The 26155-nt window shown below is 41.6% G+C and overlaps 1 protein-coding gene across 1 annotated transcript; it reads right to left on the reverse strand.

The window, feature by feature from the left end:
- Positions 1–254: 254 nt before the first annotated feature.
- Positions 255–6877, reverse strand: LOC140134254 (speedy protein 1-B-like). Its single transcript, XM_072154838.1, has 6 exons — positions 6860–6877; positions 2053–2114; positions 1738–1832; positions 1425–1483; positions 1183–1265; positions 255–1036 (listed from the first exon to the last, which is right to left on the reverse strand). The coding sequence occupies exons 2-6, from the start codon at positions 2097–2099 to the stop codon at positions 655–657; spliced, it is 666 nt and encodes a 221-aa protein (XP_072010939.1). The 5' UTR covers positions 2100–2114; positions 6860–6877; the 3' UTR covers positions 255–654.
- Between the last annotated feature and the right edge of the window lie 19278 nt (positions 6878–26155).

Here is a 26155-nt window from a genome sequence, read left to right on the forward strand (position 1 = left end):
CCTGATGCAGAACCCTGAAACTGTAAATGGGCCTGTTCTTTGTACCCCATCCTTCACCCTGTAACTCCATTCTGAACCTCTATTCCAAACCCTGTTTCAAAGCCGTTCCGCGACTCTCTACCCCTGGCAGAAACCTGATACTTTTTCATTTGCTGTTTGAGGCCATCTTTCACCTCAAGAACCCCATAACCCACACTACGATTTCAGATTAGAAAAGAACACAAGAAACAAAAGAATGACACAGACACAGCGAGTATGTATAAAGTATGTATAGTTTATTATAACTATTAGTGTATTTTATATGTGCTGGTGACCCCCCATCACTCACTAGGAGCGGACAGCGACACTCAGGGCAGGAAAAACCCCCAGTGGAGGAAACCTGCAGGGAAACCATGGCCGCCGTCCTGCCCTTCCTCTGGGCATACTAAGGGAGGTCACCTCTAGAACATACGTTTCAGTGTGTGTGTAGTGTGTGTAGTGATTGTGTGTGTGTAGTGTGGTGTGTGTGTGTGTAGTGTGGTGTATGTGTGTGTGTAGTGTGGTGTATGTGTGTGTAGTGTGATGTATGTGTGTGTAGTGTGATGATTGTGTGTAGTGATATTATGTGTCTGTACAGTGAATGAATGTGTGTAGTGATGTGCGTGTATTACCTCCTCATCCAGGGCTTTCCTCCTTCCTTGGGTCTTCAGCTTCCACCTCCTTGGACGGATGCAGAGTGGTGGCACACAGTGAGCAGGGTGGAGGGGTGATCCAGGGGCCTCTGATGACAAACTCTTGTGGATCTCTCCGGAACCAGCGCACGGCCCGGCTGTGAAGGTCTTTCCTGTTGCGCTTCCACGCCCAATGGTCGGGGTCCTGTGCCATAATTAGATCACATGTTTCCTTACCAACCCAAGCTCGGAATCCCATACGTCTCAGCAGCTCGTCCCGTCTCCTCAGCAGGTGGTCCTTCTTTATGGTCCAGGTCGATCCAGGGACCCAGAGGAACATCTCACGGTGGAAATCCAGGTCTTCTTCCAGCTGGCAACCTAAAAACCTAGAAGAACAAATGATCAGATTATCCAGTAAGATCCTGATTGTCAGACACTCTATTTGCTATTGATGATCTATCCTACAGTGCGGATCGGTCATCAATATCCTGAACCCGGAACACATGTTATACTATGGTAAAAGAAAACTTACAGACTGGGGAAGAAATAAGTGCCATATTCCTCGGTGCGGAGCTTGGTTCTCCGAAAATATTCCAGGACGGTGGCGAGGAGGTACTGGGGGAAGGAGAAGGAGCATTAGACAACGGTAATAGAGTTATTATCTACATACATAATCTTATACAGTATATATATACGTATCTATATATACTGTATACTATGTATTCCTATGTTACTGATATCTTTCCCTACTTTCCCTCAGTATAGTAAAGATACCTTGTCCGACTTCCGGAGGCAGCTGTCCCTGTCTAGGAATCTCCTGATGAGCTCATCCTCTATGAACAATGGAAATAAGGTTATATATGTTCCATCTATCTCACAAACGTTCCAATGTTATTGTGGTGGGACCCTGACTGTGTAAGTCACATTGGGGCAGGTTTACTGCCCCTGGGGGATGTATAATGTGAGTATGTTATGTGTGCTGTGCTTGTCAGATGTGGCAGCCAAAAATGTACAATTTAACCCATTAAATCTTGTATGAATGCCTCTGCCCTCAGCATCCTCTCCTGCACTGGATGGAGGATTTTACCGAGGAGGGTGAAGAAGGCAGTCCGTTCTTCTGGCAGTGGCATGCCGGTGTCCATCTTCTTCTTCTTGGTCTCCTCTGGGCTGTCAGGTTGTGCACTGTGATAGAGGAGAGATATAGTAAAGTATCGGGACTAATATACTATCATTTTTGTTCTGAAACATTGTATCAGAGCCATGTTATCCATTACATTAATCTGATATTTCAGCTCAGTTCTAGTTGAGCTGTAATACCAGATATAGCCAGTGGAGGTAGAGGGTGCTGTTTCTGAGAAATAATCCACATCTGTGAAATGGAAATAAAATCTCTGATACTTACGACTCCTGATTGTAAATATCAATCAATTCTCTCTTTCTTTTCCTCATGGCCTCTCCCGGGGACTGTGAAGAGAAAGAATCCATGAATATGTGCGGATGTGTGGATACCTACGACTATTGATGTATAAAGTGGACTATAACTGTAATGATGCTACCTGTTTTACCAAATTTAGCAATAAATATTTAAATATTGCTATTTCACGTTTTTTTTATTTTTTTTATATCAATATCAGTCTATAGTCACCCGTATCTTTGTTCTTAAAGGGCTGTTCCAGTTTTTATTTTATACTTTTATTTACTTTTATTTATTTTTGTGTTCATTTGGTTATACAATAGAAAATTGTCCATATTTAAATATTTAACATTTTTCTCACACATTGTCACTGTATCAGAGCAGTTACCCCTCCCCCTATCTGCCCTCTAGAATGGTACAACCCATGATTCAGTTCTTTGTTATACATCTATGTGCTTCATCCAATAGGACGAAACATGGAGCATGTCATGTGATACATCATATGATATCTCCTGCATTAGGTACATAACTGGGTTACATACATGTGTTGGTAGGTAAAGGGACACAACCAGTAGAAGACTAAATAATATGTATATATATGTATAATATTAGTAGAATCTTTATTATAACTATTCTCTGCAAGTGGATTTATATGACTGACTGTTGCTAGGTGATTTGTAATATGGCTGCCAAGTATCGCTTTTGTTAATAAAGTTGAAAGTTAAAAGAAAAAAAACAAAATTACTTTATATACAGTTAAAATCATCACTATGTCCTTTGCTGTTGTTTTTTTTTCAATTTACACTTAACTTTATTTAAGATGTTCATATTATTACCTCTATGCAGGCCCCCATTTACATCACCTAGAGACACCTCAGCCGCAGGCTTCCGTTTTTACCTGTGCCCCACCCACAGGTCTCTATTTTACATATACCCCAGCCATAGCTAACTATGAAACATATACCCCAGCCATAGGTTTTTAGAACATATACCCCATCCATAGGTAGCTATAGAACATATACCCCAGCCATAGGTAGCTATAGAACATATACCCCAGCCATAGGTAGCTATAGAACATATACCCCAGCCATAGGTAACTATAGAACATATACCCCAGCCATAGCTAACTATGAAACATATACCCCAGCCATAGGTAACTATAGAACATATACCCCAGCCATAGGTAGCTATAGAACATATACCCCAGCCATAGGTAACTATAGAACATATACCCCAGCCATAGCTAACTATGAAACATATACCCCAGCCATAGGTAACTATAGAACATATACCCCAGCCATAGGTAGCTATAGAACATATACCCCAGCCATAGGTAACTATAGAACATATACCCCAGCCATAGCTAACTATGAAACATATACCCCAGTCATAGGTAACTATAGAACATATACCCCAGCCATAGGTAGCTATAGAACATATACCCCAGCCATAGGTAACTATAGAACATATACCCCAGCCATAGCTAACTATGAAACATATACCCCAGTCATAGGTAACTATGAAACATATACCCCAGTCATAGGTAACTATGAAACATATACCCCAGCCATAGGTAACTATAGAACATATACCCCAGCCATAGGTAACTATGAAACATATACCCCAGTCATAGGTAACTATGAAACATATACCCCAGCCATAGGTAACTATAGAACATATACCCCAGCCATAGGTAACTATAGATCATATACCCCAGCCATAGGTAACTATGAAACACATACCCCAGCCATAGGTAACTATAGAACACATACCCCAGCCATAGGTAACTATAGAACACACTGTTATCACCACACTGTATGTACTTTGTTTATATGTCTTTTTGATTTATATTCTTGTAAGCAATAAAATAATTTTTGTATATTTCCACATATTGCATTGGTTATTCCTCTCTTCCCTCCGGCTTTGTTCTTGGGGGGATATTATTAGTGTCTATTATGTTTGAGGTTCTTAACCCCATGCGTACACCATAGGGGGGGGCACTTTAGGCTAGGATTAGAGGGATTCAATACCACTTGGTCATTATTTGTTCCCTGTCCCCTTTCCCCTCAATCTGATCTCTTGTGTTTGGATAAAACTATAGAACATACCCCAGCCATAGATAACTATAGAACATATACACCAGCCATAGGTAGCTATGAAACATATACCCCAGCCATAGATAACTATAGAACATATACACCAGCCATAGGTAGCTATGAAACATATACCCCAGTTATAGGTAACTATGAAACATATACCCCAGCTATAGGTAACTATAGAACATATACCCCAGCCATAGGTAACTATGAAACATATACCCCAGCAATAGGTAACTATAGAACATATGCTCCAGCAATAGGTAACTATAGAACATATACCCCAGCCATAGGTAACTATGAAACATATACCCCAGCAATAGGTAACTATAGAACATATGCTCCAGCAATAGGTAACTATAGAACATATACCCCAGCCATAGGTAACTATGAAACATATACCCCAGCCATAGGTAACTATGAAACATATACCCCAGCCATAGGTAACTATAGAACATATACCCCAGCCATAGGTAACTATGAAACATATACCCCAGCCATAGATAACTATAGATCATATACCCCAGCCATAGGTAACTATAGAACATATACCCCAGCCATAGGTAGCTATAGAACATATACCCCAGCCATAGGTAACTATAGAACATATACCCCAGCCATAGGTAGCTATAGAACATATACCCCAGCCATAGGTAACTATAGAACATATACCCCAGCCATAGGTAACTATAGAACATATACCCCAGCCATAGGTAACTATAGAACATATACCCCAGCCATAGGTAGCTATAGAACATATACCCCAGCCATAGGTAACTATAGAACATATACCCCAGCCATAGCTAACTATGAAACATATACCCCAGTCATAGGTAACTATGAAACATATACCCCAGTCATAGGTAACTATGAAACATATACCCCAGCCATAGGTAACTATAGAACATATACCCCAGCCATAGGTAACTATGAAACATATACCCCAGTCATAGGTAACTATGAAACATATACCCCAGCCATAGGTAACTATAGAACATATACCCCAGCCATAGGTAACTATAGATCATATACCCCAGCCATAGGTAACTATGAAACACATACCCCAGCCATAGGTAACTATAGAACACATACCCCAGCCATAGGTAACTATAGAACACACTGTTATCACCACACTGTATGTACTTTGTTTATATGTCTTTTTGATTTATATTCTTGTAAGCAATAAAATAATTTTTGTATATTTCCACATATTGCATTGGTTATTCCTCTCTTCCCTCCGGCTTTGTTCTTGGGGGGATATTATTAGTGTCTATTATGTTTGAGGTTCTTAACCCCATGCGTACACCATAGGGGGGGGCACTTTAGGCTAGGATTAGAGGGATTCAATACCACTTGGTCATTATTTGTTCCCTGTCCCCTTTCCCCTCAATCTGATCTCTTGTGTTTGGATAAAACTATAGAACATACCCCAGCCATAGATAACTATAGAACATATACACCAGCCATAGGTAGCTATGAAACATATACCCCAGCCATAGATAACTATAGAACATATACACCAGCCATAGGTAGCTATGAAACATATACCCCAGTTATAGGTAACTATGAAACATATACCCCAGCTATAGGTAACTATAGAACATATACCCCAGCCATAGGTAACTATGAAACATATACCCCAGCAATAGGTAACTATAGAACATATGCTCCAGCAATAGGTAACTATAGAACATATACCCCAGCCATAGGTAACTATGAAACATATACCCCAGCAATAGGTAACTATAGAACATATGCTCCAGCAATAGGTAACTATAGAACATATACCCCAGCCATAGGTAACTATGAAACATATACCCCAGCCATAGGTAACTATGAAACATATACCCCAGCCATAGGTAACTATAGAACATATACCCCAGCCATAGGTAACTATGAAACATATACCCCAGCCATAGATAACTATAGATCATATACCCCAGCCATAGGTAACTATAGAACATATACCCCAGCCATAGGTAGCTATAGAACATATACCCCAGCCATAGGTAACTATAGAACATATACCCCAGCCATAGGTAACTATGAAACATATACCCCAGCCATAGGTAACTATAGAACATATACCCCAGCCATAGGTAACTATAGAACATATACCCCAGCCATAGGTAACTATAGAACATATACCCCAGCCATAGGTAACTATAGAACATATACCCCAGCCATAGATAACTATAGAACATATACCCCAGCCATAGGTAACTATGAAACATATACCCCAGCCATAGGTAACTATGAAACATATACCCCAGCCATAGGTAACTATGAAACATATACCCCAGCCATAGGTAGCTATTTTACCTCAGACACATGCTGTCATATTAATACATATAAAGAAGTTATAATAAAGATCTGTATCCTATTTGTAATTTGGTTTCCCACAGATAAGTGATGTGTCCCATCTAAACACATCTGTGTAATACAATTAATTACCCAATGCTAGGGGTCACATGACACACGCCATGTTTTGCCCTTTTTCCGTTAGTCCATGGATGTAATAGAGAACTGAGCCATTGGCTGCACCACTGCGACTGCTCGGATAATATAACAATGTGTGAGGAGAATTATATATACAGATAGTAGACAATGTATCACATCATTTCCTGTACACAATAAATCAAACCACAACATATCTTTAATAATAGTCATCAAAATGTATTTATTTCTCGTATAGTCACCTGATGCGTCCATGTATCCGGTCACTCGAATAACCTAGCTTTAATTCTGTTTCCTAATAGTATAGTCTCCCTATTTATTATTTTAGCCCAAGTCTCCCCCCATATCCCCACAGCTCTCCCCACAGCTATCATCCATTCCATCATCTATTCGCCTGCCAAAAGCTATGGTGCATAGAGGGAGGTGGAAGAGGGGGACGTGCATATAGGGGGGCCCTGTATAGGGGGGGGCAAGAGGGTTGTAAAGCAGAGGACTATATAGAGTGGAGAAGCAGTGGATGTATGGCGGAGGGTACTGAATGGAAGAAAGGGGCTATTATAAAGGGGGCAGGGTGAAACAAGAGGAGCCTCTGCATAGAAGGGGGTACTATATAGCACAAATATCACAAAACTATAGATTTTTCTAGAAGTGACTCACCACTAAAGTTACTTATTTTACTAATTTTAACACACTCCGGGTCGGTCTCTATGTCCATGTCACTGACATGTCCCTGTAATCTATGATGGTTACTTTTCTTATGGATATAGTTTACATATTTAAGGAACCATAGATTAAATTGCTAAGAACTTACCCTTAGAGGAGGTGACCACTTCTTCAGGGTTGATCTCAGTGAATTGGACATGGATGCCTCCATTTTCTGGTGGACCTCTTCCCTGAGGAGCTGCATGCCTTATAACATTCAGTGTCCTCCTGTTTCCTGTAATATTTAAAAGTGGAATTTTTATATAATAAAAGTTTTTATATGTTTATTCCAGATTATTAGCAATATACAGGTTATTATATCCTAGACTCCACTACACTCCTGGTAGAAGACTATTTCTTACAATGATCACCAGTTATGGTCACAATATAGAGAACCTATCAGCATGTTTTCTCCTCTCTGCATATTGGATATGTCTGACATGTCTCTTCAAATTTGTGTGTAGGGAGAGATGTATCAATCAACACAAAAAAACTAAATAATTAGGGATACCGCTCTCCTGTGTATCTTTATTCACAGTACTGAGCAGGTGATGCTGCAATAGGATCATACATGGAACTTAAAAGAAACCTACCATGAGGAATCAGAGGTAGATTACTCCTGCCCTAATCTGTAATTTAATAATCCTAGAACCTAACTTTTTAAAAACTTTAGTTTAGTAATATGTAAATGAACAGCAGAGGCTACTAGGGCGTGTAATAGCCTGGCCAGGCACTGGGAGCTAAGGCTACTCCACAGCCCAGTAGCTTCTGCATTTCATTCATATAATACTAATATAAAGTTTTTAACAAGTTAGATTAGGTTCCAGGATTACTAAATTACAGATTAGGGAAGAGGCAGCAGGAGGAAGCTACCATCACATCTACTTCTGATAGCAGATTCCTCATGGTAGGTTTCCCATATAAGGCAGTACATAAGGAAACCATAGGGGGGAGGGGGCTGTGTCTAATGAATCCATAGGAGGTGAGGGCAACTTTATATAAAATAACCATGAGGGGGCTGTATATAAAATATGCATGAGGGGGCTGTTTGGGATGATAAACTAGGGAATATTTTATGGAACAGGAGACTGTTAGTTTCTGAATTTTTAATGCCACCTTGTGAGTTCACTATAAAGGGGCCTACTGAGGCTGTGTCGCCCAGGGGCCTACTGAAACCTGGAGCCAACCCTGAATTATTCCTATACTGTGATTTCACTGTCTATATTATCCCTGTAGTCTGATATCACTGTTTGTGTTATCCCTGTTCTGGGTGTATTATCGCTGTGCTTTAAATCACTGTGTGTAATATCGCTTTGTATATTATCCATGTACTGTGACATCACTGTGCAAGTTGATGGGCCCCAGTGCAAAATGGGTGGTATTATCCATTTTTATTGACCCTACAGTTTACTGTGATATTACTGTGTATATTATTATTTTTATTATTATTATTGAAATGTGCTACAGAAAGTGACATGTTGTAGTGGGGGCACCATCCAAGGTTTTGCTATGGGACCTCTTGGTAACAAATTAAGCCCCTGAGATGCAGACTGATACTCAGGGCAGGCTCCAGGTTCCTGGAGAACAGAGCCTCAGTGGGCCCCTTTGCAGTGAAGCTAAAACAGTCTCCTGTTCCCTAAAATATTCCCTACTTTATCATTCGAACCAGCCCTCCCATGGTTATTTTATATAAAGCCCCCTTTGCCCCCATGGATTTCTTATATAGAGCCTTATGTGGGCCCCCCTAGCAGCTCTGAGCCCCGGCACTCGCCCCTGTATGCCCAGTGCTGGTGCCAGCCCTGCTGATACTGATCAGAATTTGCCCCCAGCAGCACAATTTGTCAGAAGCACTAAAAAAGACACATACAAGCAAAACATATAATGCTAGAAACTCTGCAAATCACAGCTATGCTGAACTTTTATAACCCCATTAAATAAATAAAGAAAAAGGTTGTTCCCCTTGAAACTTTAACTTCTGTCGCTTGAAATTGCTGGAAAATAAAACTTTTTATCCTACGAGTAGTTAAATACCTGGTTTCTAAATGTTTTCTAATAACTTACTGATGTATTTGATGTTTTTTTTTTTTTGCCATATTCAATCCATTATGTACAAAATGACAATATGATATCAATTTGAACATGACTCCTAGTAAAAAAAAATAGAAAAAAGATGATTGCTAAAAGCTGGTAATTTGAGAAAGAGACAAATTTCTACAATTATTGTAACAAAACCAAAAATCTTTCTTTCTGAATACACTTTGTCTTGTCAAGATGTCATTTATAAAACTTTCTGAAATGTTTCTTTATTACCAAAGATAGTTCTAAATTGTTGAATACACATCGGCACAATCGTACATCTGAGCAATGGTGTATGCAAACACCGAGGACTGGGAGGACCCAGAACATGGACTACAATTCAGAACACAGTTTTTTTTCTTTTGTTTAACCCCTTCCTGCCAATGTCTTTTTTTTCGGTTTTGTGTTTCCATTTTTTTTACTCCCCTTCATTAAAAATCCACAAATTTTTTTATTTTTCCATGTACGTAACTTTATTGAGGCTTGTCTTCTTCTTAACAAATTGCAGTCCCCGGGTTATGTACAAGATAGGGTCTGGAAGTTTGTTCTTAAGTTGAATTTGTATGTAAGTCGAAACTGTATATTTTATAATTGTAGATCCAGACAAAAAAAATTTGGGCCCTAGTGACAATTGGAGTTTAAAAATTTTTTGCTGTAATGGGACCAATGATTATCAATAAAGCTTCAGTACAGACACCTTACAGCTGATTATTGAAATCTGGGACTATAGTAAAGCATCCAGAAAGCTTCACCAGAGGTCATAGGGGTCTGTCTGTAACTATGGGTTGTCTGTAAGTCGGGTGTCCTTAAGTAGGGGACCGCCTGTACTTCCTCGTATTGGATATTTCATGGCTTGTACTGGTAAGTTGGGGAAAACAATTCCAAATGCGGTGGAATTGACAAAAAATTGCATTTGCCCCAGATTCTGTTTTTACGGCTTTCATTGTGTGCTCTAAATGACACCTCCCTTTTATTCTCTGGGTCGGTATGTTTATGGGTATACCAAATGTATAAAGGTTTTTTTAAACTGATTTTATTATGAGACATGTTCACAGCAGTCATACAAAATATAATTAGACAGTAGCATCTGTGTCTTATCACACGAAACGATGGAATTACAGCGATATAGTGCATGACATATATGTACATAGCAAAAATAAAAATATCACTTTTACAAAAAAAACGCTAAGTCTCCTTTCTTTCTTGCAATACAAATGTGCTATGACTTGTGATAATAAGCAAATTACAAGAGCAACACAAAAAAAGAACAACATAATACAGTACTAAATTGACTAGAGTCTTAACCAACTTCTCTAGTCTCAGCTTGTGACATTGCAGGTGAGTGGTGTGTCAGTCCCCTCTTGTTATTCATATTTCCCTCTCTCTCATCACCCTTGTTATATCCTCAGTCTCCATTCTTTTTCCCTTTTCTCTCCACCGCACCCATAGTCGACCAGCCCCCGTGTCAGGGGGGTATCCCCCCAGTGGTGAGTTGTAATCTGTCTTCATCAATGCACTACTACTTTATATTATAGAAGTTATATCCTTCAATTCCTGTCTCAACCTACGTACGCAATAGTTTGTGTCCCTCGACTCACACCAAGTTCCCCACACTCGAACAAACTTGTCAGGACATTTGCGGTGCTTATACACTAGCTTTTCATATGGTAGTATTTGATTAATTTGTGCTTTCCACATGTTAACGTTTGGGGTATTAGGGTCATACCATGTATAAAGGTTTTAATAGATTTTAAATAATTCTTTGTTTCTCCATATAACACCGATAACTTTTGCACACTTTGGTGTAGAGAGCTGTGTAAGGTGTAATTTTTTGCAGGACGTAAATATCTTTTCATTTCTTAGATATTTTTCAGACAATTTTATCACTTTTTTTTATTACAGCTTGATAAGATTCCTGATTTCAGGTAAGACAGTGCTACAAGTTTGACTAAAGTTTAAAGATCACTACTCAACACCATTAACAACATCAATCACAAAAGAAAGATTTCACAGTATCCTACCATATATGGCAATACAGCTGTAATGCAGTATTGATGTGTTTTTGCTGATGATCTGTTACAGTGTGCTACTGGCACATTATAACAGATCTTAACAAGTGACATTGCCTGGAGTTTAGTACAGATCCCAGGGTGTCATGGAGACAGATCATTGATCCTTTATGATGTCCCAGGGAGTGACTATCCCTCCACTAGGTGGCACCGTACCGCCGCTGGGCCGCCATTGCCGTCTATGGGGACTTATATACGGGTGCAAAGTATCATAGTAAATAGGGTTAAAAATAAAAATCAGTCCATTAAGTCCAACTTAGAATTCCTAGAGTAATGAGTGAGGTAGAAAAAAAAAATCTACAAGGCTGATGACAATTGGCCCATAGACAAAAATTCTTTCCCGACCACCAATAAAGCAGTCAGAATAACCTCCCAAATCAACAACAATTATTTATAATCTTGCTCCCTCACCCTGCTGTGTGCTCCGCAGCCCCTCCTCTCTGCTGTAATATCTAACCAAAAACCTGTTACTGCTCCTACCCAAAGCAGTCTCACCCACCAGTGCACCAAGTCCAGCTACAATCCTGGAACATAAATGTATTTTGTCCTGCAGCAAATTGTTGTTTTGTGTTTTCCACCAACACTTTAGACTGGACTGAAGATGCAAAAAGTTCCATTGAGTTCTTCTTGTGGATAGGGATTAGTCTTTTTGTTGGGACAACCCCTTTAAGAAAAGATAGCGTAATTTTGTTTTTACTTCTTAAGCCTTGTTATACTTCCATATTATATGTGTATGTGTGTTTATGGTTTATTTAATATTCCTAAGAAACTTCAGAATCTTCATGGGCCCCAGGAACACAGAAGAAAAGCGCATTATGAATACAGCAAATAGGCAAAACTGGTTTCGGTTCCTGGGTTTGTCATGTGAAATTCTGACCTTCAAAAGGTGTGAGCCAAAAGCAAAGCCCAGGATGCCAGACAACCTCTTGCTGTGTGCTTCTGGCCATCGCTGAAATTCTACCTCCTGCGTTTACTTGGTATGTTTTCTGAGAAGTCCTTCCTACGCTGCTCAATTTAGTTTGTCGCTTATTAACTCTTTACCTTCCATTTCATTAACTGAATGTTTATCGAAGACAGGGCATGTTTTCTGTATATGTATCTCAATCACCATATGTCAAATTGTTCTGACTTTGTGTTGGTTCTTAGCAGGGTCACCTCCAGATTTCAGCAGACAAAACCTCAGTGAACTCATGTGGCGCCATTAAAAATTCGGAAACTAAAACAGTTCCCTAAAATATTTCCTAGTTTATCATCCCACACAGCCTCCTCATGGGTATTTTATATAAGCCCCCCTCACCCCCATGGATTCCTTATGTACAGCCTTATATGGGCCCTCCAGCAGCTCTGGGCCCTGGCACTAGCCCCAGTATGCCCAGTGCTGGCACCGACCCTGGTACATAGTGTGACAGCTCCCTTCCCTTCTCTGATAGCAGCCCATGAAGAGACAACACCCTTAGATCTACTGCCTCCTTTTATCTACAGATTTGGAAGGGGTTGTGCAGCTTTCAGTTGAGTAGAGAGAGGTTAGAGAGAGATAATTTTCAGGTATTGTATTTTCTAGGCAGTTCTGCTCCCAGAGGTTTTAGTACATTTGTCGTTGTAGTAGCTGGGACGCCAGTCTGAATGGAGCAGCAGGTCCTGCATCCATACCACCGCTCTATTCACCATCTGCCAAAATACTTTAACAGAGAACAGTGCGGTGTCTGAATAATTTGAGCATCAGGGTGAATGGTCAATCTGCTACTTCATTAATTTAGGAGAACAGGGGTCCTGTTCTCATGACTGGTGAGCATAACATAAAAGGGAGCCTACTGACTCCTCTTCTTTGAAACCCTATTCCATTGCCTTGGTTTTCCGACTTTGCACACAAGCTAATACCTATTTCTACTTCCTGATGCACACAGGATAATCCGTATGGGCAACACACGTGATATGTGCAAGCGGTTCATCCATATCTGTCCAGCACATGCACAGGCAGCCAGTGTTCATTCGTCCAGCAGTAAACATCTTTAGGGCTTACGCCATATATTACAGGATTTGCAGTGCTAAGGCATTGACACCTTGACTATAGGAAGGGGAAGATGAAGAAAGAGACATGGCTACGTTCCAGAGGTGGATTAAGACTACCATGGGCCTTGGGCTGTGGGAACATTAAAGCCCCTACATGTCTGCAATTCAGTACATTTCGTACTAGAATCAAGCTTCTTGGGGAATGGAGGATGCGTCCCTTTTGCCTGGGGGACCTTCAAAGGTCCTGAAATGGCTCTTGAGTACATGTGTATTGAAAGCAGGCACACATATACAGGGATTTCATAGGTGAAGGTCCTTCACAGTATAAAATTTGGTTGGTGGTTTGGGTGGCCACAGGCCCCCTAGACGGCTTAGGCTCCAGGCCACCGCCCAAACTGCCTATATAATAATCCACTACTGCTAGGGAGAGGGAAGGCCTGCTCGGGTGGTGCTTGGCCAATGACAACAATGCTCCGAGTATACTGCAAACCTAGAGTTTTATAACGTTCTGCAAAATCACTCATCAATCTTTTTATATAAAGGTACTTCTGGGCTCAATGTAAGAAGCTCTATGTGGCAGTGACACAGGTTTCAGAGTGGTAGGGGTGGTGGTAAATGGTGAGGTAAATGTAAACTTTATTGAACTTTTAAATTTTATGTAATTTTTGGAGTTTTGAGGTTTATTTCATGCCTGTTCCTTTTCTACCTGTTTTGTTGATCAATCTTGTTTATTGAAAAGAGAATACAGGTAACAGTTATAATACACTTGCTGAATGATTACATTTGTGTATGGGATACAGGTTATGTACACCATTATCATACAGTTTGCTACGGAATTACAGCAAATTATGCGTATAGGATATTATTCTAACATCACTGTAGAATCTACAAACAGTAGTTTACTAAAATATTTTTAACAGGAAGTAAAGAAGGGTAAGTAAGGTAGGAAAGAAATGGGATATTGGTGAGAGGGAGCGCGGGGGGGGGGGGGGCGGGGAGGGGGGGCGGATGTGGTTGGGAAGGAGTAGGGGGGATTCCAGGTCTTATTAGAGATGATGATTTGGCTAATGTGCGTAGCAATTTTTGTTAGTCAGGGAGTGTAGTGAATGACATGGAATTCTGAAAAGTTATCATTTTCTACCTGTTTTAAGGAAGTCTACCATCAAAATCAAGCATGGAAAAGGGACAGTTACTCATAGATCCAGCCACCATGACTGAGGTAATCTTCTTTTATTGTTTTCCATGGCCTCCTTCCCCCTAAAACCAGCTTTTAAAATTCGCTATGAGCCTTAAAGGCCCTGGGGGCATTACCAGAGCCCCTCTGTGCTGTCACTTCACAGGCTGTTACACAGTCTCCTCTTCTGCTCTGCTCCCTCACCACTTCCCCCTCCTGCTGCTTGCTGTAATCTCACTGCAGAAAAGGAAGTAACATCACACATGTATATTTAACTCTGGCTTTGTTTCATTGTCGATGTAGCCAGTGCACAGTGGTTGGAACAGTTTGCTTATGTTGCACTCCATTGTTAAAAAATTCTTTAAAAATGACACTATTACATTTCCAAGTCCCAGCTACAGATGTCACTGATGCGTCTGCTCAATCCCAGCAGAGAAATATGAGAAAATGTCACTTTTGCGTGTGCTTTAGTCTTTTAAGTATATGTCAGGGGAACACATTAAATGATGCATTTCTAAGTAAAATATGGTGTTGTTATTAACAGAACTCATGAGACCTACAAAGTACTTTAGCATAGTACCTTGAGACATCTTCTTTATACTAAACCTATGTGTATTTCAACAAAGAACTAGAATATTCTGTGTTATGTAGAGTGGATGAGGCGGCATGAATTGCACATAAATAGCGACATAATGCTCGCTCAATGTTTGCAGACATGGTACAATGATTTTGACCATACAAAGTAGCAGACAGTGTTAGGTATTGGTCCTGGACATCGTACCTTTGTGTGTGTTGGTACTAGAAGCAGGACTATGAAAAATGCATTTATATTCCATGATTGTTGCTAGACTTGGAGCACTCTAGTGCACTGGTCCATGACTTTCTTCATTGAACACCGCACAGCCCCTCCAACTTGCTTTGACTTACTGCTGTGGCAGGCTTCTGTTTGAATAGTAAAGCAGAATCATGTGAGCGATGGACTGTGCTGTGTTCAATGAAGATGTCTCACACACCAGTGCACAATAGTGCTCTGAATCCAGACGAAATACTGGAATATAAATACATTTTTCACAGTCCTGTGTTGTTACTTTCAATACACACAGAAAGGTAAGAAAGTATGTTTTCTATTTTTCCCACCCCATCCCCCTGGAACCTGAGAAACCCTTTTCAGGAAGGGGGTGAGGCCCAAGGCTTCTGGGGGGCCCATAGCCACTGAAACCACCCACCAAGTACTATACAGCCCTATAGAGATAACATAAAGAGGGACCTCCAGCTCCAAAATCCTCATTTGTGCCAGCTTTTAACACATGTATACAAGAGCCCTATTAGGACCTATGACTCTCTTTCAAAGGTCCTTAAACTGCATAACTGAAAGCTCACAAAAGGTCCCACCACCTTTCTCAATAAGCTTGGTTCTGGTTCCGTATGTGAGTTGTAAGTGTCAAACCATTTAGAAAAATTGGACTTGACACAATTTTCATACAGCCCAGGGTCCAAGACAGTGTAATCTGCCCCTTCCCAGGACTTCCCCTAACTAGGTTAGACTGCCCATGTCATAAATATCTGATATGTGCAGATCCCACCTTTGAAATTCACATCAATCTCATGGACAGTGGTCTTCCAATCCCCATCTCACTGCCAGTCGGATACCAGCACTTATTAACGATTCCCCATTCGATTGGAGTGATGAAAATATCTGAGCAACTAGCCTCAGTGAGACGGGGGCTGAGCCTGTTGTTGAACAGGAGAAAGCTATAACTTGTGTGCCGATTCAGGGCAAGAACAGCCCATGCCGGCCCACTCCACATTTGACATTGAGTTGGCCTATGGGGGAAATAGGCGCAATTCCTGGCTGGCTTGTACTCCAGTTTTCAGGCGTAAACGCCTTGATAAATGTACCCAGTTTTTTTTTTTTTTTTTTTACCTTCCCCTACCCAAGCCCTCTAGTGCTTTTCCTATGACAGTGGGAAACTCTATTAAATATCCAGTTTCCAGAGTTAATATGCAGTATTTAAAAGGAACCCGTCAGCAGAAATGAACCTAGTAAACCACCCCTTTCACTGTGATTGATTGTCCTGCATCAAGAAACTTCTACATCTCCTGAAGTCCAATGCATAATGTCAGTCACAGAGGGGAAGGCATTTAGAGTTCTTTACCTTAGATCTCCGCCTCCTTGACTTTGTACAACCAATTTACATCTTGCTTCAAACTAGTTTTTTTTTTGGATAATGCTACCACCAAGGTCCATGAAAGAATCAGAAGATAGAAGGTGTCACGATGCTTGACAATATCCTGGTAGTGGTTTAATAGGCCTATTGCAGATGACAGGTTCCCTTTAAGTATAAATATGCAGATAATAAACAGTAGTAAATATCATAAGCAGAAATGTCTAAATCGCTCTACAGGATGATATTCCTATAAGGCGCCAGTGTGCAGATTAATTTCCGATACAGTTTGCACGAAGCGTGAAGATTGCCACCAATCTGTCATAGATTTTCAAGAATATCACAAATAATTTCAAGCCAAATTGATCCAAAACCATTTGCAGCATGGAGCACTCATTCTGCACATTTATCTTGTAATATGTGGTGAGAAAGTGAAATGTGAAAACGTTTTCCCATCTGGAGAGTATATTTCTGGCTTAGCTCATTCCCTCGAATACTAGAACCATATCTGCCAAGTTCTGCTAGGGTCTTGGCTCCATTACCCACGTGGGACATGTAATAACATTTTCCATAATGCTCTCGAGTAGAAATTGATCTGTTTGATGACAAATATCTGAAATGACATTTCAAGGGTAGCAAATATTTTTCTTCCTTTCCCTCAATTTTATACAGAATATTGCAATCCTTTTATGCAGAATAAACTATGTCCCTATCCCTAAGGGTGCAACCACAAGTTCAGTTTTTCAGATGCAGTTTTTGATGCCCAAACCAGGAATAGAGTAAAAGTAGGAGGAGGAGCAGCACCTTTCAATTATTTGTCTCAAACCATTACTGTCCACACCTGCTTTTGGTTCCAAAACTGAAAAACTGTGGGCGCACCCAAAAATGTAGATGTAAGGGGAACAATTTTTAGCTAAAAGAGGGTTGTCAGCTAGCTAATAGGGATCTATAGGAACATGTCAGTTGGTGTATATGTGAAAATGTAGTGACAGGTTCTCTTTAAAGGAAAAATAAGTTGGTGCTTAAAAGAAATCTACAATCAAAATCCATCATAATAAACAAGGGACACTTACTCATAGATCCAGACACAGTGATTGTGGTAATCTTCTTATATTTGTTATCCATGGCCTTCTTCCTTCTAAAATCAACTTTTAAAATTATGCGAATGAGCCCAAAAGGCTACTTGGGCAATTCCAATAGCCCCTCTATGCTGTAGATTTACTGACTATTAGACTGTTTCCGTCTCCTCCTGCTGTGCACTCCCCCTCCCTTTGCGTGTTGTAATCTTACTGCAGGACAGGAAGTTTCAACACACAAGGTGGGGGGGGGGGGGGGGGTAAGTGCACCTGCACAGTGTAATATCCTGTGAATCTGCAGCATGGAGGGGTCCTGGGTATGGCCCCAAAAACCACTTAGACTCATTAGCATAATTTTAAAAGTAGATTTTTTTAAAGGAAGGAGGCAATTGATAACAAATATAAGAAGTCACTTTGCCTGGATCTATGAGAATAACTGTTGCTTTTTGTTTCTCATTGTTTTGGTGTTTATCATATTAACAACACAAATATTGACGTGAGCTGGTCTATTTCTCATGTAGATAACTTTAGATTCTTATATTTTTAGGTTGGTTGCCAAATCCACAACTAATCCATTCCCACTTTTCGATTCACATTCCCAGATCCAGTAAAGTATTAAAAATTCACATGACTGCTGTGCAATTGAATGAAATTGTCAGAATGAACAACAAGCATCGGAAGGCGTCAGATCACATTATGTCACATCAGGTAGAGGTACAAAAAGTGACAACAGACAATGTCCCCTGGTTTTCTATTTGCCCTGTAAAATGTTTCTGTCACTTTCATAATTATTAAAATAATTACACAGCTATTCATGTGACAGCAGTGTCTCCAGCGCTGCGCTCTCCTAATTGGATTTGGCTTCTAGAATCAAGGGCATGACATCTCCCATGTTGGCAATGGAAAGTCACATTTATTTTTTACATCAGTCAAAAAGAGAGAAAGTAAGAAAGAGCTTTGGGACTTTGGTAAAGTAGATATTTTAGTGGCATTAATATATGCAAATATTTGGGTTATTCGGGGTCTTTCACATGCTACTATGATCTAATTCAATTATGATGGAAGCACTGGCGGAACTACCAGACTAGCAGCCGTATAGGGGGGTCCGGTCGCCCCACTTATAGGCTGCCAACTCTATCTGCTTCTTCTGGATATAGTATCCTGCAGGCTCCCCACTCCAACATTGAGCCCCTGCCCCTGAGTCTACTGAGTGTACTGAGACTGGCAGGCACAATGGGGCACATTTACTTACCCTGTCTCTGGTATTCACCAAAAGTGCATTGTCCGACTCCAATGCACTGTGCAGCGATTCACTAAGATTGTGCGCCCGATATTCTGCATGTGTCGCTTCCCCGCTCAGGTCCGACAGAGTTTACCATCTTTTGAGTGGCGCATCTATGTTCTTGAGCTTGTGACACAAATTGAAAGTTAAATCCCGCACTTAGTCCAAATCAGTCGGACCATCAGACGGCACCCCCCCTAAATTGTGTTGCATGGAAGCCAGCGCAGATGCGCCAAAACAAGGATTGTGTACGCCAAAATCCAAGCGCGGACACTTCTTGAATACCAGTGCAAGCCGCACAATCCCTGAAAAAGGCGCACAGTCCGAAGAAAGTGACCAGCGTGACCCTTAGTAAATGAGCCCCAATGTGATTAAAGGGAACCTGCCCTTTTTCTGCCCCCCCACCCCATGTCCCCATAGAGAATATTGTACAGATTATTAAAGAGTTTTTATAATAAAACTGTCTTTTTCCAAAAAAAAAGAGAAATTGGATCAAAGTTTACTGTCAGAAATTTACTATAAGGAAAAAGCTATGATTAAGATTTTATCGAAACGCGTAAGCGAGCAGGGTCTTGCGTCATTGTTCCCTTGTTTTCTCTGTCCTGTGCTTCTGCCTACCATGTGTATGCTTTTTTAAACTGAAAGAATAAAGCTGGAAGATTGGTATTTTTATCTGGAGCTGGAGTTTCCTTCTTTTTCATGTTATATACCCGAGACCCGGGTTGTCCGTGCAAACCGCTGAGGAGACTTGAAACAAACCTGATATCCGGGTGAGCTGACTCTCTGTAACTTTATTTGTATAAGGAAAAAGAAGTGTTATGTGTGTTATTTCACATTTACTCACTAAAGTTTTAGGAAATTCATTTATCTACGTGGTTTGTATTTTTTTTTTATGATTGCCCTAAGACCAGAGATTCTAAATCCATGCAGTTCAGCTAATATAATATCTAATATACCTTCACGTAAATCCAATCAGGGGCGGATTAAGACCACCACAGACCCCCAGGCTTTATGCATATTATAGCCCCTACAAGTCTGGAATTCACTTCCTACATATAGTACAAGAATCAGCTTCTTGGGGAATGGAGGATGTGTCCCTTCTGCGGTTCCAGAACCTTTAGTGGACTTTTAAAAGTCCTGAAATGGCTCCTGTGTACTTGTGTATTGAGAGTAGGAACAGATGTTTGAGGGTTTCATAAAAAATGTATTTGCTATTACTATGTATAATTACATATAGGCTCATGTACTACATGCAGCACAGACGCAGTATTTTTAGGTTCTATCAGAACTTTCACTCCACTACTGGAACACGATTCAGATGGCCACTACTTCCAAACATTAGGAGGAATCATTCAATGTATTTGCTTGGCTGCACCAGTGAGCCAAATAATAGTTTATTGGTTGTTTTTATTATATTATTAATAATAATTTAGGTATTGTGTTGGCGATGAATAAAAGGAAGCTGTTCCTATGAAGTGTTATGAAATTCAAGATACAAATAATCTGCAGGGTGAAGGCTATTCAGTGCAACAGCGCCACCTACTGAGACATAGGTAGATGGCTGTGTGTGAATGATGGGGATGAGAACCTCCCCACAGCCTGAGTTATCAACTGTACCAAAATACTGGATAAGGTTCCCTTATCCTGATGTTTTTCTGATGTCTGTCTAAATTTGTATATAAAATAAAAAGACATCAGTATATCTTATGTTTTCAAGAACAAGGTCTAGAGTACTGGGTTACTATTAGAGACATTAAAACAGGCAGCCGTTGGTTGTTCTTATGTATATTCATAAACACTTAAATCCCACAATGAAGTATCCCATAACATAAATACAGGACCAGAACCAAGCTCAGTACATATATACAGTACAGAAACCAAGCTCATAATTTGCATACAGTACCAGAACCTGACTAAAAACATAAATGGGTTCTAAAGTGTACTTATTGCACATCTAGACAACAGTATATAATAGCATTGCAGCCTCATAATGAATTATAATCAGGATCGCAGGGTCGTTGGACTGTTCGCTGTTTTTGTGATTTGCGCAGCTTTGACAGGTGTTCAACAGGTCTCTGTCCTGGGATTGTGTCGCATGCGACCAGTATTTGCCACAGCTGCGCTGGCTTCCATGCTTCAAAGAAACCGGGGGGCGTGCCATCGGACGATCCGACTGATTCAGACTGAATGTGGGATTTAACTTTCAGATTGTGTCATAAGACAAGCACTTACATGCACCAGGAAGAAGAAGGTGAATTCTGTCGGACCTGAGCGAGGAAGCGACACATGCAGGAAATCGGGCGCACAATCATAGTGAATCGCGGCAAAGTGCATTATCGTCTGAAAATGCACTTTTGGTGAACTCCACAGACCGGGTAAGTAAATGTGCCCCAATGAATTGTATGCGATCTCATCCATAATGATTAATAATAAAATACATATTGCCCCCGATAATATGTAATTATGTAAAATAAAGTAATGAAACCACTATTTTAGTTTGTGTGCTTTAGTCCGTTTTCCATTAGTACAGGCAGTACCTGGGTTACATACAAGATAGTGTGTAAGTCGAAACTGTATATTTTATAATTGTAGATCCAGAAAAAAATATATTTTTTGCACCAGTGACAATTGGAGTTTAAAAATTTTTTGCTGTAATTGGACCAAGGATTATCAATAAAGCTTCATTACAGACACTTTACAGCTGATCATTGCAGCCTGGGACTAAAGTAAAGCATCCAGAGAGCTTCACCAGAGGTCAGAGGGGTCTGTCTGTAAGTCGGGTGTCCTTAAGTAGGGGTTTGCCTGTACTCGTGCAGCCTGTTTTGCCTGACATCAATGATAACTAACATTTCTGGAATGGTCTGTTTTATAATGACACGTTTCTTTATGGGTCCTCTCATTTTTCTAGGATGTTATGATGTTATGAGGCTTAGAACTTTAGAAGCGATTTTTCTCATTTTCATGAAAATTGCCATGACTCATGTTTGAGGGACAACTCTGCTTTCAAGAGAATTTGAGAGGCCTAAATAATAATAAAACACTATAAATTACTTTCAAATTGTGTCGCAACACCAAGCACTTAGATGCCCCAGGAAGAAGAAGGTGAACTCCGGGGACCTGAGCGGAGAAGCGACACAGGATATCGGGGCGCACGATCTTAGTGAATTGTGGCACAGTGCATTATACGCGGACAATGCATTTTCTGTGAACTCCTTCGGACGGGTAAGTAAATGTGCCCCACAATGTATAGATAATTTATTTTTTGGGGGGGATGGGGGTGTCTATATCTTACTCATGAGATTTTATTAATTCTTTCAAGGTGGACACAAAGAAAATCATACATTTTTGTTTTGGGTCTTAAGGACATTTTTTTGGTCTCTTACTATAACATAAAAAAAATACTTTATCTTTTTTCTCTAGTTCACTATGATTATGGTGATACCTCATTTGCGTAGTTTTTGTTATCTTTGCTCAATTTTACTGACTTTTTTTGTTGACAGCTGATTGAGGCCTTATTTTTTGCAAAAAGTGTTATTTTCAGTGATATCATTTTGGGGCATGAAACCTTTTTTGATTGCTTTCTAGGACATTTTTTGTGAAGGTATGAAATAATTATTTATTATATGCAATACACATGTATACATCCTTTCTCTCACTGCATTTAAAATTCCGGTAATGTGGTAAAATCGGGTAAAATTTCAGTTCCGGGAATACAGAAAGTCAAAATTTGAAGTTCAAATTCCAGAACCTTCATACTGAGGGACAGCCAATGCCATCAGATCTTTAAAATTGTCCATCTCCACCAGCCTGAATGGGGACATTTTAAATGTCAGCTGTTTGGAAATGCACCTATTCAGGACCTATTCATCCTTGTGTGTTCAATTGACCAATCTTCCGCTTTATCTCCATTATTTTGGGGATGGATAGCTGAACAGATGGTGTAGACAGGTTTGGTGATGGTGACACTAGTGATGGTGGCATCACATGTCAGGTGGCCTTGTAACTTAGGAGGAGTTAATGAAGACTAGGCCAACTAAAGCAGCAGTAGAAGCCTTAGATGTTTCCAGGTATTAGTGCACTGTATTCACTGGCAGCAGCACCTACAGTCTAGGTCAGTGGTGGCGAACCTATGGCACGGGTGCCAGAGGTGGCTCTCGGAGCCCTTTCTGTGGGCACCCAGCACAGAATTTACCAGATAGGACTCAAGGTTTCCTCCTTCAGTCCAAGACAGCCCAGGATGTGCCATGCTCAGTGCTATTTTAAAGTTACACCTACTTGGCTGCCAGGACTACAGTAGGAGCGAGAAGGTGTGGGCAGAGATGGATTATCATTGGAGCTCCTGCTCTGGGTCCCCTGATTCTTCCTGTTCAGGGGAGCCTGGAGGTAAGCTACAATCCAAATGTCTCCTGCTTTCTATTGTATTAGTGTCCTCAGGACGCCAATACGATTGAAACTTGAGATCAATAAGTTAGGGTATTAGTGCACTATATTCACTGCCAGAAGCTCCTACAGTCTAGGTATTAGATCCCTATATTTACTAACAGGAGCACCTACAGTCTAGGTATTAGTGCGCTCTTCACTCAAAGGAACACCTTTACAATCTTGCCATATCTGCCAAATGCGGTACATCGCCAACCCTGAAACTTAAATGTCTAGAATTCAAAGGGGGACATGTATCATTATTTCTGGAAGTCAAATTGTCTCATTTTTCCTGATTTTAACATGTAAATTGGAATTATTCCACATGCTTTAAATGTTTAAAACTTTGCACAGTAACCTGTTTTTTTTGCATTTCCCTTTTTTTTTGTAATTTATTGGTTACTTCTAGAGATGAGTGAACACACTCGTCCAGCTCGAGAAAAAGGCATCTCCCGCCGTTTTGATTTTTGGCGGCCAAAAACAGAGCCAATCACAAGCGAGGAGACTCTGCACTCCACCCAGCATGACGTGGTACCCTTACACGTTGAAAGCAGTGGTTGGCTGGCCTGATCTGGTGACCCTGGAATAGACTAGCCCCTGCCCACGCTGCTCGGATCATTCTCTGTCTGGATGCCGTTAGGGAGAGAGTTGCTGCTTCTGCAGGGATAGCGTTAGGGTGTTATATTAGCTTACTGTTAGGCAGGAGTGAGTCTACAAGAACCCAACAGCCCTTGTTAGGGCTAGAATAGTGTTATATATATATATTTTTTTGTTTGTTTGTTTGCTTGTGGCTGGCCTTGCTAGCACTAGTAGTGCAGCTAGTACCATATTGTAAGGAGACTTGGGAACGTTATATTTAGCTAGGGGGTAGAGGACGAGGGCGTGGAAGTGGGCGTCCAGCTACTGCAGGGGTCAGAGGCCGTGGTCCTGGGCGGGGTGAGACACAACCTGCTGATGAGGGAGCAGGGGAACGCCGCAGAGCTACACTCCCTAGGTTCATGTCTCAAGTTACTGGGACTCGTGGTAGAGCACTGTTGAGGCCAGAACAATGCGAACAGGTGATGTAGTGGATTGCGGACAATGCTTCTAGCCATTTGTCCACCAGTCAGTCTTCCACGCAGTCCACCCATGTCACCGAAATCAGCACTCCTCCTCAGCCTCCTTCCCCCAAGTGTGCCCCCTCCCAGGAAAATTTGGCATTTGAACCGGCATACTCTGAGGAACTGTTTTCTGGACCCTTCCCAGAGTCACAAACCACTTGTCCGGTTGCTGCTGAGCTCTTTTCCCATTCCCTGGTTTTCCACCAGTCACAGTCTGTGGGTGATGATGACATTATTGACGTAGTGGAAGAAGTGTGTAAAGAGGTGTCGGACGATGAGGAGACACGGTTGTCAGACAGTGGTGAAGTTGTTGTCAGGGCAGGAAGTCCGAGGGGGGAGCAGACTGAGGGATCGGAGGATGATGAGGTGACAGACCCAAGCTGGGTTGATAGGCCGGGTGAACACAGTGCTTCTGAGGTGGAGGAGAGTCCTCGACGAGAACAGGTTGGAAGAGGCAGTGGTGGGGCCAGACGGAGAGGCAGGGCCAGAGCTGGTGCATCAGCGCCAAATGTTTCACGTAGTGAAGCTCCCGTGGCGAGGGCTAGATTTTCGGAAGTCTGGAGGTTCTTTAAAGAAACACCGGATGACCGACGGACTGTGGTGTGAAACCTGTGCCTCACCAGGATCAGCAGGGGTTCCACCACTACCAGCTTAACCACCACTAGTATGCGCAGGCATATGAATGCTAAACGCCCCACTCAATGGAACCAAGGCCGTTCACCGCCGGCCGGGCACACCACTGCTCCTTCCCCTGTGTCATCTGCTGCCTCTGCTAGTCAGCCCCCTGCCCAGGACCCCGGCCCAAACACCTCCCGTGCGAAAACCACACCTTCGCCTCCACGATCCTCCACAGCATCCACCAATGTCTCCATGCAAGAGGAAGTAAAGTGCAACCCACCCACAAGCCCAAGCCGAGGATTGCGGGGCCTACCTCGGTCCAGGTCTCTCAGGCCTACTATGCCTCCTCCTCCTCCCACCCCTCCTCCACCTCCTCCTCCGAATTACCATCCGTGGGCATGGCGCCATCAGTCGGTAGCTCTAGGCACAGCAGCAGTGCCGTCGCTAAGCGACAGCAGGCGGTGCTCAAACTGCTGAGCCTAGGCGATAAAAGGCACACCGCCCAAGAGCTAGTACAGGGCATCACGGCGCAGACTGATCTGTGGCTGGCACCGCTGAACCTGAAGCCAGACATGGTTGTGTGTGACAACGGCCGTAACTTGGTGGCGGCTCTGCAACTTGGCAGACTGACACATGTGCCATGCCTGGCCCATGTGTTAAATCTCATAGTTCAGCGGTTCCTCAAGACATACCCCAATCTGTCTGATTTGCTCACGAAGGTGCGCCGCATCTGTGCGCATTTCAGGAAGTCCAGCACAGATGCTGCCACTCTCAGGGCAGCGCAGCGCCGCCTCCAACTGCCGCTCACCGACTGTTGTGCGACGTGCCCACGAGGTGGAATTCAACA

Source organism: Engystomops pustulosus, chromosome 5, assembly GCF_040894005.1.
Source record: "Engystomops pustulosus chromosome 5, aEngPut4.maternal, whole genome shotgun sequence".
NCBI lineage: Eukaryota > Metazoa > Chordata > Amphibia > Anura > Leptodactylidae > Engystomops > Engystomops pustulosus.